At 38.8% G+C, this 17,621-nt stretch overlaps 1 protein-coding gene across 50 annotated transcripts in view; it reads left to right on the top strand.

Moving 5' to 3' along the window:
• The window catches only part of RIMS2 (regulating synaptic membrane exocytosis 2), a 611,447-nt gene that overhangs the window by 570,714 nt on the left and 23,112 nt on the right, over window positions 1-17,621 (top strand). The window contains exon 1 of one of the 50 annotated variants that reach the window (XM_011222721.3): window positions 11,865-12,656. The exons of the other annotated variants lie outside the window; for them this stretch is intronic. Within the exon in view, the coding sequence (XP_011221023.2) occupies window positions 12,023-12,656 (634 nt within the window). The 5' untranslated portion in view covers window positions 11,865-12,022. Of the gene's footprint in view, window positions 1-11,864; window positions 12,657-17,621 lie in introns of those variants that run through there. 50 annotated transcript variants of the gene reach the window in all.

Here is a 17,621-nt window from a genome sequence, read left to right on the forward strand (position 1 = left end):
TAAACAGCTATTATAGAAAGAAAAAATGAGGAAGAGATGCTGTCAGATTAAAAGATTTTTAAATGGACCTGAAATTCCATAAACTTGATAAGGCAAGCTAAGTACAGTACATTTAAGTGAAACTGAGAAGAAAAATAATAGTTTTCAGATTTAGTAGAGTCGAGAGGACAAGATGCTTTCTTAAAAGCAGATCATAAAACTATTACAGAAGTAAAATGGAGTAGTTAGAAAGCTTCAAATATCTGAACATTTGTAGATGTCCTTTCAAGAGAATTAGGATAACTACCCTTCTAGATTCCACATTTGAACAGCAGAGAAGAACTGATGAGGAAGAGCAAGAATCAGAAATCTTGGGAGAACGAGACTGTGTTTTCTTAGAGTTCCAAAACAGCCGCCCTCCGATTCTGATTTGTATCCACACCTTGATTATACCACTCAATGTGTACGGATGCCTGTTTCATGGTTCTGCTCCCACTGGACTGTGAGCTGGTCATGGAAAGAGTCTTCACCTAGACCTTAGAGTCTCCAGGACCTGTTATGGCCCCTCACACATTATAGTTACTAAATATATCTGTAGGAAGAAGGTGGTAATTTAATAAAGGAAGGGAAGGCAATAGGCTCAGAGGGAGAAGGGAACTCTCTGCAAAACCTTGTTCAAATATCACTGTCTAGCTGAGGACCACCCTGACTGCGCCCTCCCACACTCTTGATTCATTTACTCCCTTATTGTACTGTGCGATGTACTGTTCGTGTGTGTGTGTGTGTGTGTGTGTGTGATAACCAAAGTTATTTATCTCCTGATTTTCCCCATTGGTTCTATTTTCTTGTTGAATACTGTACGTTTCCAAAATTATGTGTTAGAATGTGATAGTCTTACAATTTTTAAAATTAATGTCCCATGATCTGAAAGTGTGGCATTATCATGGTCAAAATAAGAATACTTAAGCTATCTTTGTTTTGCTCTGGTGCTGATATCTTAAATGCTTTTGAGCTTTATATACATGTTCTAAATACTTTCTGGTCCATTATTATATTTTTATTTTTAATTACATAGCTTTACTTGATCTGTTTCTTTAGCTTTTCTACATTTATCAGTTCAAATAATAATTGAGTGGAACAGATTTAACTAATGGTCAGTTATTTAATAAATGATACTATATACTACTTTTTTCTTTCATTTTTTTTAAGATTTATTTATTTATTTGAGAGAGAGAGAGAGCGCAAACAGGAGGAGCAGCAGAGGAAGAGGGAGAAGCAGGCTCCCAGGGAGCCCAATACAGGGCTCCATCCTAGGACCCTGGGATCATGACCTGAGCCAAAGGCAGACACCCAACCGACTGAGCCACCCTAGTGCCCACTGTATACAATTTCTGTTTAGCACTGTACATGGACATGGTGGCATTCAATGAATATTTGCTTAAATTGTTTAATAAACAATGGTTAAATGGAATATTAGTTCTACTAAGCTAACAGTTCTCTTTGTTAAACACTTTTAATAGATTACTTTTTCACAGGTTTATATTCATTGGCCCTTCACATATATTTTTGCAAATAATTATTCAATATACAGAAATGCAAAAAGGTTTTATTTTTTATTATTATGTTTAATTCACCAGCATATAGTACATCATTAGTTTTTGATGCAGTGTTCAACGAGTCATTAGTTGCATATAACACCCACCAAAAGGTTTTAAACCCACAATATATCTCACTTCACCAGATCTTACTACGAACGGATGTGTAGCCTTTTATCTTCCTTATACTTTAGCGCACATGAAATGGGGCCTAAACTAACAGGTTTCATGTTTTAGATATGTTTTAGAGATGCAGATATAGGTTTTTCAAAAATACTTGAGAGAGAGTTACTGTATAAAACACTTATTATGCATTAGACAGATCCAATATCTAAAAACATGAGAAAAATTTAACCATGAGAAATGCCTAGTACAGGTGCTAGAAAAGATTTTAATCCCTATAATATGTTACACTATTGTTGACATGTTGTTAATAATTGCATCATTGGCATAAATTTTTTAAATTGGCACATACAGAGAATATTATAGAAAGCGTATATAATTGGAAGAGTTCTCTTATAGTCATTGTGGTCATTATATTAAGAAATACATGTTAATAATAGATTCTCATAGGTTTATTTAGTTTGCAGTGTTTTACTTTTTTTTAATGGATTCCATCATGGAAAAAAATATGACCTTTCTCTCTTACAAAAAGTTGTATTAAAAGTGATGGAATGTGGAGAGACAAGGAGAACTTCAGTTCTGGGGGGCATTTCCCTCTGGTCATTCAGGTCACAAGTTCGTCCACAAGGCAGTGAAGCAGGGGAGACTTGATGGTTTGACAAACCCCAGGTGGGCACAGGATCAGAGCAACAAGGTGAGACTGAGCATAAAGTTGCGATTAAACTAAAGATGGAGGCAGGGTTCAGATCTAAGAGCAAGGAAGTGAGCCCTAGCTCTGTAAGGACTGGAGCAAACTGTGTCTTAGAAGGTTGACAGGAGGCTGTTCACTTCATGAGATGACTATTTTATTTACTCCAGAATGGTAAGGTTCTGCCCCATGTACCTTCTAAGCGGCTATTCAGAAGGCAGAAAGTATACCCTTTGTCAGTCAGGATATACCCTTTGTCAGTCGATCCTGACCTATAATCTGAAGTTGAGAATAAAAATGAATCCATTTTAAAAAAATGAATTTTAAAATAATACAAAATTTTTCATATTCTGTTTTAAAATTGCATTTATAGGGGCGCTTGGGTGGCTCAGTCGGTTAAGCATCTGCCTTCAGCTCAGGTTATGATCTCAGGGTCCTGGGATCAAGTCCCTCATCAGGCTCCCTGCTCAGCAGGGAGTCTGCTTCTCCTTCTCCCTCTGCCTCTGCCCCCAACTCGTGCTTGCTCTCTTTCTCAAATAAATAAATAAAATCTTTAAAAATAAAGAACAAATAAAATTGAAGTTATGTTGAATTGTGATAAAATGTGTAACAATTACATTTTTTTTTAAAAGATTTATTTATTTATTTATTCGATAGAGATAGAGACAGCCAGCGAGAGAGGGAACACAAGCAGGGGGAGTGGGAGAGGAAGAAGCAGGCTCACAGCAGAAGAGCCTGACGTGGGGCTCGATCCCACAACGCCGGGATCACGCCCTGAGCTGAAGGCAGACGCTTAACCGCTGTGCCACCCAGGCGCCCCTAACAATTACATTTTTAAAGTCACTGTCCTTGAGAAGTATCTTTTAGTATTTATTCAGATACAATGTAAGATTTATTAAAATATAAAGTTTTTATTATTGCCTCACCCAGAGTACCTGTAAAATGCTGCCCTCATAGTGTGAAATACAGTATTATTTGAAATGAAATTAGGAACTTGTAACAGTGAATCATGAAGCAACGACTTTTTTCTAGATGTTAGATCAATGCCAGATAATCACACACATAAAAAATTAATGCATGACAGAAAATTAAGGAACTTAGACATTCTATACCACAGTTTTTCTATGTCCAAATGCTGATAAATAGTGGTTAGACTTTAAATATTCTTGGAAAGCCTTTTTGAATGGTGTTGCCAAATTTTAAAAATATATGTTTGGATATTTTTTTAGACTGTAAATCATCCATCAAGATTTGTGGCTCCTCCCCAAGTATCTTTTCACAATTTGTTGTCAAGTATGGGAAAGGAAGTTGGGATTTGAAACACTGCTCTATTAAGGGGTTGAATGGCTGGAGTTGCCAAGCAGAAGGATACAAGTTATAATGCAGTGTTCTAGAAGAATCATTATAAGATATTCCCTTAACTAGAACACATATTGATTTGCTTCTGTTTGTAACTGCTTGTATTTATTAGAGAGTTTCTGTATGACACTACAAGTTTCCCTCTTACCGAGACTGTTTTCCCTGGGGAGTAGTCCTCTGTCTTGTTAGACCTGAGCTTCTCACCTGGTTGTGGGACTTTACACGATGCATAGCAGGTGGAAGTAGCTTGAATTGAATTTTAGGAAGGAAACATGTTTAATCTGTATTGTTATTTCCTATGATGAGGTTTCAGATCAACAAGACAGACAAAGTGTTACTTCCAGACACCTTTAACATAGAGTGCCTGAGATGGGAGTCAGCTGAGGATGACTTGTCTAGTTGGGTTTCTAAGTTTCCCACTTGGCACAAAGTCTGCACTGTTTGCCGAATGTTCTGAGCTGCGCATAGAGCTACCTTGAGGCAGCAGTTCACTTATGCCCAATCTAGGTGATGTCTGACCTGGATCTGTACAAGATGACGGCTGTCCATAGGCTTTTTTCTTTTTTTTTTTCAATATGCTGTTAAAGATTCTGCAGGGGCGCCTGGGTGGCACAGTGGTTAAGCGTCTGCCTTCGGCTCAGGGCGTGATCCCGGCGTTATGGGATCGAGCCCCGCATCAGGCTCCTCTGCTATGAGCCTGCTTCTTCCTCTCCCACTCCCCCTGCTTGTGTTCCCTCTCTCGCTGGCTGTCTCTATCTCTGTCAAATAAATAAATAAAAATCTTTAAAAAAAAATTAAAAAAAAATAAAGATTCTGCAATTTTTAGTGCTTGGACAGAATCCTCATTCTTCCCTATTGCCTTTGGTTTTTTACAAATTTAAATGATTTCATTGCAAATCTTCTGCCTTCGTATATGATGAAAAATAATTAAGGAGCCTACAGTTAATAAGTCAACTGGACAGTGAAGTCAGAATATCTGTGAAAACTGTTAAATTCCCCATTTTTTATGTCAGCATGGTATCAAGCAGTACAAAAATGTATCACCACTTATATCTAACCAATATACGATGCAGTTAAACAAAATGCTAATCAGAGAAGTCTTCACTGCCATGTGTGTTGAAGTGAATACATGAAGTTTGGCCGGTAAAGAAATAGAACCAAGAGGAACAAGTAGGAACTGGACTTACTTGTGATTAAGGAAATACCTCTATTTTCCATGCATAGGTTATATTATTCACATCACACTGTGGTGTGAGTAAGGAGGAAATGAATAATGAGTAAATGAATAGTGAATAAATAAATGATGAATGAATAAAGCAGCTTAAATGCATGCACTTTTAATAAATATTGCATAGTTTGGGGCATTGGTACCTGAAACTTACATGAAATTTTTAGATCTTACTGTATATTTATGCAAATGTTTATGCTCACAGAATCTTATGGTGCTTTTGATTTCATAAAGATAGGAGACGTCGCTAGATGACATTCCTCTGGAATTCCAAGGGAGTTGTCTCAGATGTTTGAAAATGTTCTTCTAACATTACTAGAAAGACTTTGTATAAATTTCTGCCAAAGCCAGAGCATGGGTTGGAATAGTAGAACAGAATACCGGAGCAGGGAGTTTCTCAAACTTGGAAACCATCCTTGCCACTCCCACCACTCTAGAGGACTAGAAAGAAAGGCCCTAACTCTTACCCATTTTCAAAGATCCAAAAGAGGCATAGATAGTAGTTATGATGGTCAGGGTAGAGAGACTTCTGTTTTCAATGTCGTTCACCCCATTTTCTGCCTACCAAACAACCTGCAAAATGCAGCCCAGGTGTCTCTTCTGTGAAGGCTTCCTGGCCCATCCAAGTAGAGTTGTCCCTCCCTGATGGATGACACCAGAGTGTCTAGAACCCGTCATAAATATACTGTGTATTCCACTATATTGCATTTATTTGTTTTTCTTGTCTGTGTTATCCTCCCTGTCCCCTACCACCAGACTCTGAGCATCTCGAGAGGCAACCATGTTTGGTGTAATTCTTACCCAAAGATCCTAGAAAAGAGTCTTGCATATGGTGCCCAGTAAATATCAATGAATGAGTAAATGCAGGGAAGTGTGAAGGCCATCACACATTAGAAAGAAACTGTCTGAATGATTGAAACATAATGGTATTTCATGTACCTCTCTTTTCCCTGGCCCTAAACAGGTTTTGGTAATTGTAGTCTACCTATCAATCTCTAACTTATCATTGGATCATGCTTACCCTTCTCAGTGAAATAAAGTGTTTCCTTTTTTATATGAATATTTTAGTTTTTCTTTGAAAATGGCATTTCGTGTGACTGTTTTAAAACTTATATAAATGGTTTATAGAAAGTATATAGAAGGCACAAGCATTCTTTCTCTAAATTTTGGTATTATTTATCCAAAACGCTTAGCTTATGATTTTTTTTTATTATGCTATGTTAGTCACCATAGCTTATAACTGACTCCATTTTATTTTGGGAAGTATACTTCGAAGGGTGACCAAATAACAATAATTACAAATCTCATGAAAGTATATTTCCTGTTTCCTCTAAGGCTGAGTTCTGTCTGAAGTCATCCCTGTACACTGCCTCCTAAAATTGTTGAGGACATTTAGTAAGAGTTTTGGATTCCTAGCGATAACTAAATGAAGACTTACATAAATATGTCATATAATGAGACAGAACTACTATGCTGAAAGTTCTTTGTTATGGATGGAAAAACAGTTCTTACTGGCAGCCCCACGGTCTAATACAGATATCAGAAGGTTCTCTTAAGCCATGTTATTTATCAGTTAATAGTATGGGTTGTAGGGGCACCTGGGTGGTGCAGTGAGCTGAATATGGACTCTTGGTTTTTGGCTCAGGTTGTGATCTCATGGGTGGTGAGATCGAGCCCCGCGTGACACTCCGTGCTCAGCAGGGAGTCTGCTTGAGGTTCTCTCCCTCTGCCCCTCACCCCACTCTCTCTCTCTCTTTGAAATAAATATGTTTTTTTAAATAGTATCGATTATAGAGTCAGAATACCTGGAGATTCAAATCCTGGATTTGCTACTTGTGACATTGGATAAATTATAAAAGTGTGCATCAGACTTCGTGGGCTTCAATTCTGGTTTCATTTCTTAATAACCTGTGTGACCTTGGGCAAGAGATTTACTCTCGAGTCTCTCAGTTTTTGCATTTTTTTCAGTTTTCTTATTTATAAAATGAAGATATTGATAATCGTATATCTCTCAGAGGGTTGTGCATTTAGTAAGTGAGTTGATGTGCTGGTTATGTGTTGTTTAGAAAAAGGCCTGCTGTATAGGAAGCGGGATATGAGTGTTAGATTATTCCACTAGAATGCAAGGTTCACGAGGAGCTCATTGTCCACTTTTGTTCACTGCTATATCGCCAGGAACTAGAATAGTGTGTGGCATGTGGCAGGCACCTGACATATATTTATTGAATTCGTGTACATTCCTCTTCTTGTCTGTGAAATGAGAATAATGAGAGTAGCTGCCTTATAGAGTGTTTATGAGCATTAAATGACATAATGCTTGTGAAGAACATAACACTGACACTATTATCAGCATTATTATTATACATAAAGGGCCATAAGTAATATTAGAATCCAAATGTTTGTTCTTTCCCTATATCGTCTAGCTATTATTCTGCTCTCATGACTCATAACTTTGATCTTTAGAGTTTTTTTCCTTTGTTCCTCAGTCAACTCTTATTACTGTTTTTTAGACTATCAAGAAATTAACTTCCATGGACATTTTCTGTCATACGATAAAGGCAAATATTATCCTGAATCTCATTACAGGACGATGAAAATGCTGATCATTTAATGTTTCTTTTTTATCTTCTGTACTCATCCTTTGACTTCATCAACCTTTTGTGAAAGTTTCAGGTTGACCAGCTGCTAAAGTGTCTCATCTGCTATTCACTTAGTAAAGGTGCTGAGTAGACACTAAAACTACACTGGAAAACTGAAAAATCACAAAAGCCTACAATTTATTTTTACTATATTGACATGAAGCTGGAGATGGGAGAAAAGACTGTATATTTTAGATTTCATATGCAAGTCAAGGCTAATTGCCCAAGACTATTAAATACTTTTAGTAGTCTGAAGTCAGTAGAAAATGTGGACTACATGGAATTGATCTCTCATGACTTAAATGCAAAGTTATTTTGTGACGGAAAAAAAAATGTATGTATTTTAGGATTCTGAGAATTGGTTTTGAATTAAGACAACATATATCCATAAATGTTTTATTTAGCATAGAGTCATTGCTATAAGGAGGATTGGTTCATGGTGGCAAAAGTAATTGATATCAATTGTGAAGACTGCGGTAGAAACAAATCTCCATGTTATCAAAAGCAAATGTCTATCAAGAAGTCAGTTCAGTGTGCAGCATGGCTCTAAAACCTATCTTGAGCAATTCCTGTCTCTTCTAGCACCCAGCCATTTCTGGATTGGCTGGAAAATACTATATGGTGACAGAGTTCCCAGAGGAGTATTTTTCTATTTCTTTTTAGCATATCTACCTCTGAACCTTGCTACTTGTTTTTTCCCCTACTTCTCTCAGAGACTTACTTCCTTTTCTTCCCTTCCCTTTATTAGATAATTTACATTCTCTTCATCTTCACCTGCATCATCTCTAGCATAGAAAAGGGCAAGGCTGCCAAAGGCACAACTGTGTTCCTGATTGAACTAATCTGCTGTCTAGACACTATATAACTACTTCACGTAATAACTGTTTTATATATCCACCTGAGTGACCAAGTCTCTATTTCAGGAATAAACTAATTTAACATCCTTTAAAATTTTGGTGATTTTTTTGAGAAACTGTTATAAAAAGAGACATAAATGACATGTATTCTAGACCTGTTATAATTGATGGCTATGATTTGATTAAAAAAAGCAAATATAAATTTAAAATCAGTATACTGTTAAAATAAACAATATGGTTTTAAGGATGTATTTTCAAAATTTATTTTCTCTTAAATCATTTACTGGACAATTCATACTATATCTATCATCTATTTTTGTGTAAGTACACATGGTATGAGACACCCGTGATACAGTAACAGGGCATTGAACCTGAAATCAGAGCCTCTGAATTGGAGTCTTGCTCTGCCACTTTCTAATTAAGCAAGTGATGTAATATTATTGAGTCTTTGCCAGCTCATCTATAAAGAAGAACTAATGATGACGTCCTCTGGGTTGATGTAAGAGTTAAGGGGCATAATGGGTGTGATATTCAACAAACAGAATGCTATAATAGTATATGCAAGCTATATTTACTTATTTTTTCTTCAAAAAGATGATTTTCATGTTTAATGGTAGAATCTATTTTCAGGGCCACATTGTGCTTTTAGAAGGTAATTTATTGTGTATATTTGTGACTCACATTTTCCTCTGATTATCTTTGGATGAATTAGAAAGTTATAAATGATTCAAATACTGGGTTATAATGATTCTGGAGTTACACTTAGTTTTATATAATGGAACTACCTGATGGCCCATCATTTAAGAACTACATCCAAAGCCATTTGAATATATAGAATAAGGTATGGAGGAATGACAGGTGCAATCTTTTATCAGTGGTTTATTTTTTATGTAAATTTTTCAATTCCTTTGAGGATAGTAGTACTTATATCAGAATAGTATAAGAAATAATCAACTTGCTGAAAACATAAGTCAGAAATATTATTTATATAACATTTATTATACATAGGCAAGCAGTTGAGCATAGGACAGAAAGAAGTGGAATTACTAATGTTCTCAGTAAGTTCAGTGTATGCCACAAGCTATCATTCAAGACTAGGTCTCCAGCTATTATTGAACTTTGTCTCTTGAATGCCCATGTGCCAACATTCTGCTTTTTCCTTAAAGCTTTCTTCCTTGAATAAGGTGATTTTCTTCTTTCTTCTTGACTTCTCCCTACTTCTCATGCCATTCTTCTGTCACTTATCTGTATCTCTAAGATTCTAACTATAGGGAAAAATATCAGAAATCTTACCAGGACAACCGTGTTCTAAAACTACAAGACAGAAGTGATGCTCCTATAAGCATAGATGCATCTGGACTATTCTAGACTAACTTCTTCATGGTGCAGAAAGCCAGGTCATTAACACAGAGAAGGCAGGGCCCAAGCAATTCAGGCATGACCACCATTTCAGGTTTTCTGTTCCCTATCCCCCTGCAATCACTAGTAGGAACCCAAGGTATTCCCTTCCAAAGTGACTTTCAGCTACCATTGTGATGTCCCTGGATGCCAAAATAAAAGTTTCCACCCCTGGCCAATTTATCTTCCTAGGATTTCCCCCACTCAGTCCCTCTTCCTTGATACTTTCCTCTTGAGCACAACACAATACACACATGCACATGCACACACACACGTGCACTACATGAAGACGTATTCCTAAAACAGTACTGCTAATCCATGCACTAACTATGTGGGCTAGCCTCTAATATTTTAGTTCATTTTATTTTTTAGAATGCTGATCAAAACTCAATAATTGATTTTCAGGACTCACTAGAAATTTGTGACCCACAGTTTAAAAAAAATATTAGATGACTTTCAATAGTTTTTTCAGTTTGCAAAATTCTATGATTGTCTTTATTCTTACGGTGAAATTTTCATTTAATAAAAACGTTTCTGTTCTCTGAATAAAAAGCAATATGGTATGAGAAAGTGCTCTGAGAGTTCCTGGCTGTATCAGTGTTCTATTGAAATGCTGGTATTTAACAAAAGTAAATAAAGAACAGGAAACTGAACTAAGAAGGAGTTGTAGGAATAATAATGAGAAGGACTAAAGCCTAATCAGAAAAACTGAAGCAAGAAACCTGGAAAATCCTAAATCTAAGCAACCAAAAGTTGTTATGAGACGGCCTGCTTATTTGTACACAAAGTTTCCTAATTTTTAGAAAGATTTGAAAGGATTATTCACCCGAATGCATTTATTAATACCTTGTAAGTTGCAGGGTCCAATGGCCAGATTCATTAACATCTTTAAAAGGCCTTGGTCATCTGTTCCTTTCTCTTTCTCTTATCTCTCTGATTTCCTTTCCTTTCCTCTCACTCACCCCACTGCAGCTGCACGGCCCCGTTTCTGCTGGTCCAGGATGCACCTCGAACCTTCCCCTTGGAGGTTCTCTTTGCCTCAAACTCACTCTCCTCCTGCTATGCCTGAATGGTAACTTCCTCAGCCTCTTCAAACCTCTGTTGAAATGTCACCTGGTCAGTGAGGCCCACTGTAACAGACTCTTTTTTAAACGGCAGCCTGTCCCATCCCTCTTAATTTTTTCCCCATTTGCATAGATCCTAACCCTTTTAACACTGCGTAATTTACTGATTTATTGTGTCTGTCTCCCCTACTAGAATGTACGCTCCAGAAGAGCAGGGATTTTTATCTGCTCTGATTATTATTGTGTCCTAAGTGTTGACAAAGCTACCTGGCATATACGAGGAGCTCAAGTAATAGTAATTGAATGAGTGTTTGAATCTCCCAGTACATCAAACAAAGAACTTGTACATAATACTATTCAGGAAATATTTATTGTATGAAAGAATAGACCTCCCTTACATGTACTCCAGAATCGAGCGGTGACATGGTTAGGACTGGAATCATTGTACCCTACCTTCCCACCCCCCTAGATAAAGAAACTAAGTTGAGTGACTCGTGTATGCCGCAAAAAGTGGGGCAGTCTTCTGACTCGTATTAAAATGGAATTACCATGCTTCATATCCTGGGATAGGAATTTGCAGTTTCCAGAATGTGACATGTTATGTCACTTATAAACTATTTTGTTTCTAGTATGTTTGTGTTATATCCAGCTTAAGAGGATGCTATTTTTTATTTAGATGTTTAAAGCCTTCCAGTGTTTATTGTCATTCTTAGCAACATTAGGTAGCAGATTATTTACTCTAGAGAAAGAAAGCATTAAACATTCCTGAAATTAAAGCAAAGTTGATAAGCAAGAAAGTACTTTCTTAGTGTGGGTGCTTTTTCAGGCTCTTGGTTTCTTTTTTCCTCTGTTGAATTTTTTTTTTTTTAAGACAGACGGTAAAAGAGAAAGCTTTAATTCTAGGTTTCCGTGGGATCTCTTAAAAATTGGGGAGCCTTGTGTTGGGATTTGGAGAAAATTTGAGTCTTTCCTGTCCATGCTTGAGGGGCATTGACAAATTGTTTAAGTGAAACTGAGGAAAGGGAAAGTGAGAACCAAAAATTTGCCGGATCTATTCGCCATCTGCGATGCCTAACGTAGTGCTTGTAACTAATGCTCTGTGGCCCTAAGCACGCGGGGGAAGAAGAGCTAGCAGGGTCTCCTCTGGGTCGAAGTTGCCCAGGAGCCGAGGCGCGCGCTTGGAAGCCGCCAGCCCACCGCCACCGCCTCCCCCTGCGACTGCTGATTGGCGGGGACCACAGCATCAGCAGCATCTCCCGGCGAGGGGAGGGCGGCGAGACTCCAGCAGCCACTGCCTCCGGGATCCTCAGCTCCCTCCCGGCGAGACCTCGGACCTTCGCCGCCAGCAGCCGCCTCTCCGCCGGGCGCCGTCTCGATCCCCTCCTCCCGGCCCCTCCCCAACAAAGTGGAGGACCCGGCAGCCGAGACAGCCGCGTCCGGTCCGGCCCGGGTCGGCGAGGCCGGGGCCAGACCCCCCAGGGTCCCGCCGCACCGTCCCGGCCCCCGAAGCGCTGCGGTTGCCGCGCCCCAGCCGCCAAGACGCCTCGTATCTTGTACCGCGGGAAGAGTGGGTCTTCGTCCAAGATGGGCCGGCAGGGCTTGGGGGGCGCCGGGGCTGCGGGGCGCTCCATGCAGCGCTCCCAGAGCCGGAGCAGCCTCTCCGCCTCCTTCGAGGCACTGGCCGGCTACTTTCCCTGCATGAACTCCCTGGAGGAGGAGGAAGGAGGTGAGGCTGTCCGTAGTTGGCGTTCCTGTCTGTTCACCCCTCGCATCTCGGTGGGTGGAGGGTTGGCAGGGGAGGGAGCACTCCCAGTGGCAGTGTCCCTGCCCCGCTCAGCCGTCGGGCACTGCGCTGGGTCGAGAGACCCTCAGGCGCGCGGGCTGAGCTGCGAAGTTCCGTTTGTTTTTCCGAGAGCTCCACCATCGCTGACTTGGGAAACTGCTTTCCTAGTGAAGCTCGTTATCAAGTGCTTGCAAGTTGAGTAAGGATGCCGTCTAGGGGGAAGCAAGGCAGCAGCCGTCGGGGGCACCCCACTCTTTTTGTTTACTCCCGCAGTCTCAGTATTAACATTTGGCCTCGAGGACCGAAGTACTCAAAAATTGAAGGGGGAGGGACCAGCGAAACTTTGAAATAAGAATCCCCATTCCCGATTGTGTAAATTCAAGATCCAGGGAGGGGAAGGTGTGATACAATGGACAGGTCAAGGTTGACCGTCCTGAAGGCGGGTTTATACTCTGGACACTGGGGACTGTTCACAGGGCACAGTGCTGTCAACCTGACCGTTGGTTGTCTATCTCTGGTGTTAGGGGATCCCATTATAATTAAGCTGAAGAGAAAAAACGGGGAAGAGGGCTCATTGTTTTAAACGACTCACCAAGTGGTTTCAAAACCTTCATAAAGTTTTGAATAATACGACAAAGGTTTTCATGAAGAATTTTTCATAAGATTTAACAACTAACACACACACAAATATAATTTGGATATCAAAGTAAAAATTGCTAAATAATGACATCCCAACATTTGAAATACTGTTTATTATTTTATTGATATGCTAGTTGCAAACCGTGTTCAGCTTTCCAGAGTATATCCAGAGTAGGTTAGCTATCGTCATCATGTTAACTCTATTATTGTATGGTAATAGAGTTTATTCTGCTTTTGTTCTGTGACAATCAATGATCTCCCAGGATGTCGGCACTGAGCCCTGATTTAGAAGAAACTAACTACCTGCTCTGAGCCCTGATTTAGAAGAAACTAACTACCTGCTCGGACAGAGGGGTAGAAATAGATACTTTTCCCTCTATTTTTCCCAGGGGAGGGACAGGGAGCTGGAAGATGGGAGGATGAACAATGTCTAGAACATTCTTCAAAAGAATTCACTAGTTAGAGCTATCCAGGTTTCTTCTAGCTTATTGTTGCAATCTAATAGTAGGGTACTTCCCTATACAAACTCAACTTTTAATTTTCATACCAATGTTTTGCTGGTTTTGTTTGTACATTTACATTTCACTTGTGTTCTATGATTAAATGTTTAAAATCTCAGGAAGTGTAAACAAGTCAAGAAATTAGCAAATTACATTAGGTAAAAGAATGATCACAATTGTAGCTAAAACTTTCAGTATTTATTATGAGCCAGGCACTGTCCAAAGAACTTAGCTGTATTTATTCTTTTAGGCCATAACAACGTTATGAGGCAGTATTTTTATTATCCCTATTTCACAAAGAGGAAACTGAGGCAGAGAGAATTTCAGAAACTTGCCCATGGTCAATGTTGCCTGGATGGTAAGCCATAGAGTTGCATATGAACCCAGGCAGTCCACAGCACAACCTGTGCAGCCAGCTTTGGGCTCTCCTAGGTTATTGTTTGCATATACTTGGCCACAGTCACGTACCTTGCAAGTGGTGAAGCTAGAACTCAAACCCAGCTGTGCCTGAAAATACATATTTAAATAAAACAAATTATTAGAGACTCATTTCTCAATTTTTAGTATTTATACCAGGTCTTCAGTCTTGAGTTTGCTTCAGATAAACTATCATCATTCTTCCCTAAGTTATAACCTGAATTCTTGAATTTCTAAAAAACAGGGAAAGCTTATATAAAGATGAAAATTTTCAAAATTTAAAGTACATTCATTTAACCTTGGCTTACAGAGACCTATCCCAAAGGAAAATACTCTATCCACACATGGGAAGTTGGAACAGATTTCTGTCCCACAATATGGCTTATTGAGTTGCCAAGACAAAATGTTTCATAAGGAAGCCAGTGTTTTCAAAATTAAGCATAATAGTTCTCTACAGGTAACTAGAGACGAAGCACTCCCCATAAATGAGCGGTCTTTCTGCTGGGCCACGGTCGTTTATACAGCGAAGAGAAGAGATCCTGGCTTTCTTCTTGTCTTGCAGTATTCCTACCACCCTTGAAAGTCCTGAGGTGTTTTTAAGGTTTTCCAACATACCCTACAGAGTTGTAAAAGTTAGAAATCACTGTCCTGGAGCAGTGCTTCCCTGCATTTTTTTTTCCCTCGTGAGATACCCACAAGGGACACATGAAGTTCATGCGGGTAACATACCCTCATAAGCTTATTCAGGAATATGTTTTTATAGTCATAACTGTGAGGCCCATTCTAATGTATAAAGAAAAGTAAATCCATCACAACAAGTCCGTCACACTGGTTGAGAACAACTTGTCTAAAGAGATCAGTGGTCTACTAACCAGTGTAATTTGACTAATGAAAGTGATTTTAAATTAGCCTGATTTTAAAGCTCGTCTTTTTTTTTTTCTTTTTGCCCTTTTCAGACTTCATGCAATAACTAAGTCAAGTCTACTCTGCCTTCCCATATTCTCATTTCATTCTTCTGCACATCTGGACATTGCCATTCTACACAAGAAGTACCGAGAAGTTTATTGAGAAACCATATTCTTTTTATTTATCCTTTCAAAAATATTTAGTGAGGCTATTTGAGGTGTTAGAAACGGTAGTCCTTGAAATAGTTGGATATGCTCCCTATGCTTTTAGAGCTTACAGTCTAATGGAGAGAGATATTAGTAGGAACAACTATGTAATTATATGTAATTATAACTGACCAGTGTTAGGAAGGTGAAGTACAGGGTGCAATAAGAATTATAAGAAAACTTATTTGAGGAGTTAGAGAAGGGTGTCCTGAGAAAGTAAAAGTGAAACATGGATTTGGGCCTCAGTGACAGCTCTCAGTCCCTCACCTGCTGGGATCAGTGCCTCCTGCACCTGTGAAAACAATGTGCTCGGAGCCCACAGCTTGGAAGTTGCCCTAGCTAGAATATAAATCCATAATCTGGCTCTGGAGTTTGTTTCTTCATTATTTTGCTGCATTTTCTAGTGGTATGCTATGGAGTTGATGACCAGGTACAGTACATTAATAATAGTCAGCATTTATTGAGCAACTATGTGCCACATTCCTTTGGTTTCCTAATTCTTCAAGGAAGTTATTATTTTCAACATTTTATGCATGTGAACACTGAGACTCAGAGACTTTAAACAGCGTGGCCACGGATTATAAATTTCGATGGGGCTGACTTCATTGGGGATGAAAGGGGCATTCCTATAAGCAAAGTAAGTTAAGATTCTTGATTGGTCTTTGTAGCACCGTTTTTGTATGCTTGTACTTCTTTTTTAACTTTGCTTCCCTGTCCCTGGATATATTCCAAATAACAATTTTCCAATTCTCTGAGTAGCTTTTTAAAAATATTTTATTTATTTATTTATTTATTTATTTGAGAGAGAGAAAGAGAGAGCAAGTATGAGTGGGGCAGGTTGGGGACTGAAGAAGAGGGACAAGCAAACTCTGTGCTGAGCACAGAGCCTGATGCGGGGCTCGATCCCAGGACTCTGGGATCATGACCTGAGCCAAAGGCAGACGCTAAACCAACTGAGCCATCCATGCGCCCCAGCTTTTTTTTTTTGAAGTGAAAGTAATAATAATAGTCCCTTACATGTTACTGAACAGTTTATGAATTATCTTTACTTATTTTATCATTGAATCCTATGAGATAAGTACTAACTTCACTATGTAAACTACTTGGCCCCAACATTGAGTCTATGAGTCTAGCTCCCCAGTGTAGAATATTATTGTGTGTAGAATTTTTAAACATTACAGGTAATTCTAAGAAGGAAGAAATCAGGGGCGCCTGGATGGCTCAGTCGTTAAGCGTCTGCCTTCGGCCCAGGGCATGATCCCAGGGTCCTGGGATTGAGCCCTGCATCGGGCTTCCTGCTCCGCTGGGAGCCTGCTTCTTCCTCTCCCACTCCCCCTGCTTGTGTTCCCTCTCTCGATGGCTGTGTCTCTCTCTGTCAAATAAATAAATAAAATCTTAAAAAAAGAAAGAAAGAAAGAAAGAAAGAAAGAAAGAAAGAAAGAAAGAAAGAATCATTTCAAGGAAAAGTTACCATTCTTAATAGGAGAAGCGGCCCCACAACTTCCCACCCATAGATTCAATAGCAAATGGTTATAGTCTTATAATGTAAGAATATAGCACATTTTCTAACACTTGGTAGATCTGGTTTCTCAGGGGCTATTTTAATGTTGTTACCTGTGGTTCTGGGCTAGTGATTCTTGTTCAGTTAGGTACATATCATATGTGATGAATTTGATTTGCTTGATTTTTATGGCCTGCCTTCTTTGTTTAAAATATGGCTTGGCAACCATACAGAAGAGATCTTATCGACTTAATGCTATTTAACTGAATAAATTAATTCATTTAATTTCTTTTACATGCCAGTAGCTTGAAAATTAAATTACAGGAGCACCATCCAAGAAACAGGAATAGTTTTCAATCACCAGAAAAATTGAGAAAGGTTTTTTGCATGTGATAGTGAAGCTATGCGGAATTAATATAAAAGGAACTAAAGAGACTAATAGAAAAGACCTATTTAATTCACCCCCACTCTTTAAGAGGTCATGCAACCAATAAGAAGAGTATAAGAAATACTATCTTAGTCTAATCTTTGTATATGGTGAATGATACACTTAATTCTTAATAAGCAATCCCATTTGATTAAAATGGAACATAGCACTTTGCCCATGCTCCATTGGAATAAAAAATTCTCCATACACTTAAATGTAATCCTCCCAAGTACAGACATTGTGCCTAGCAAAAATGTCTATTAATAATAGTATATAGTTCTACCATTCTTTTCAAAGTGGATATCATTATAA

This window comes from Ailuropoda melanoleuca, chromosome 9 (genome assembly GCF_002007445.2).
Source record: "Ailuropoda melanoleuca isolate Jingjing chromosome 9, ASM200744v2, whole genome shotgun sequence".
NCBI classification, from domain to species: Eukaryota; Metazoa; Chordata; class Mammalia; order Carnivora; family Ursidae; genus Ailuropoda; species Ailuropoda melanoleuca.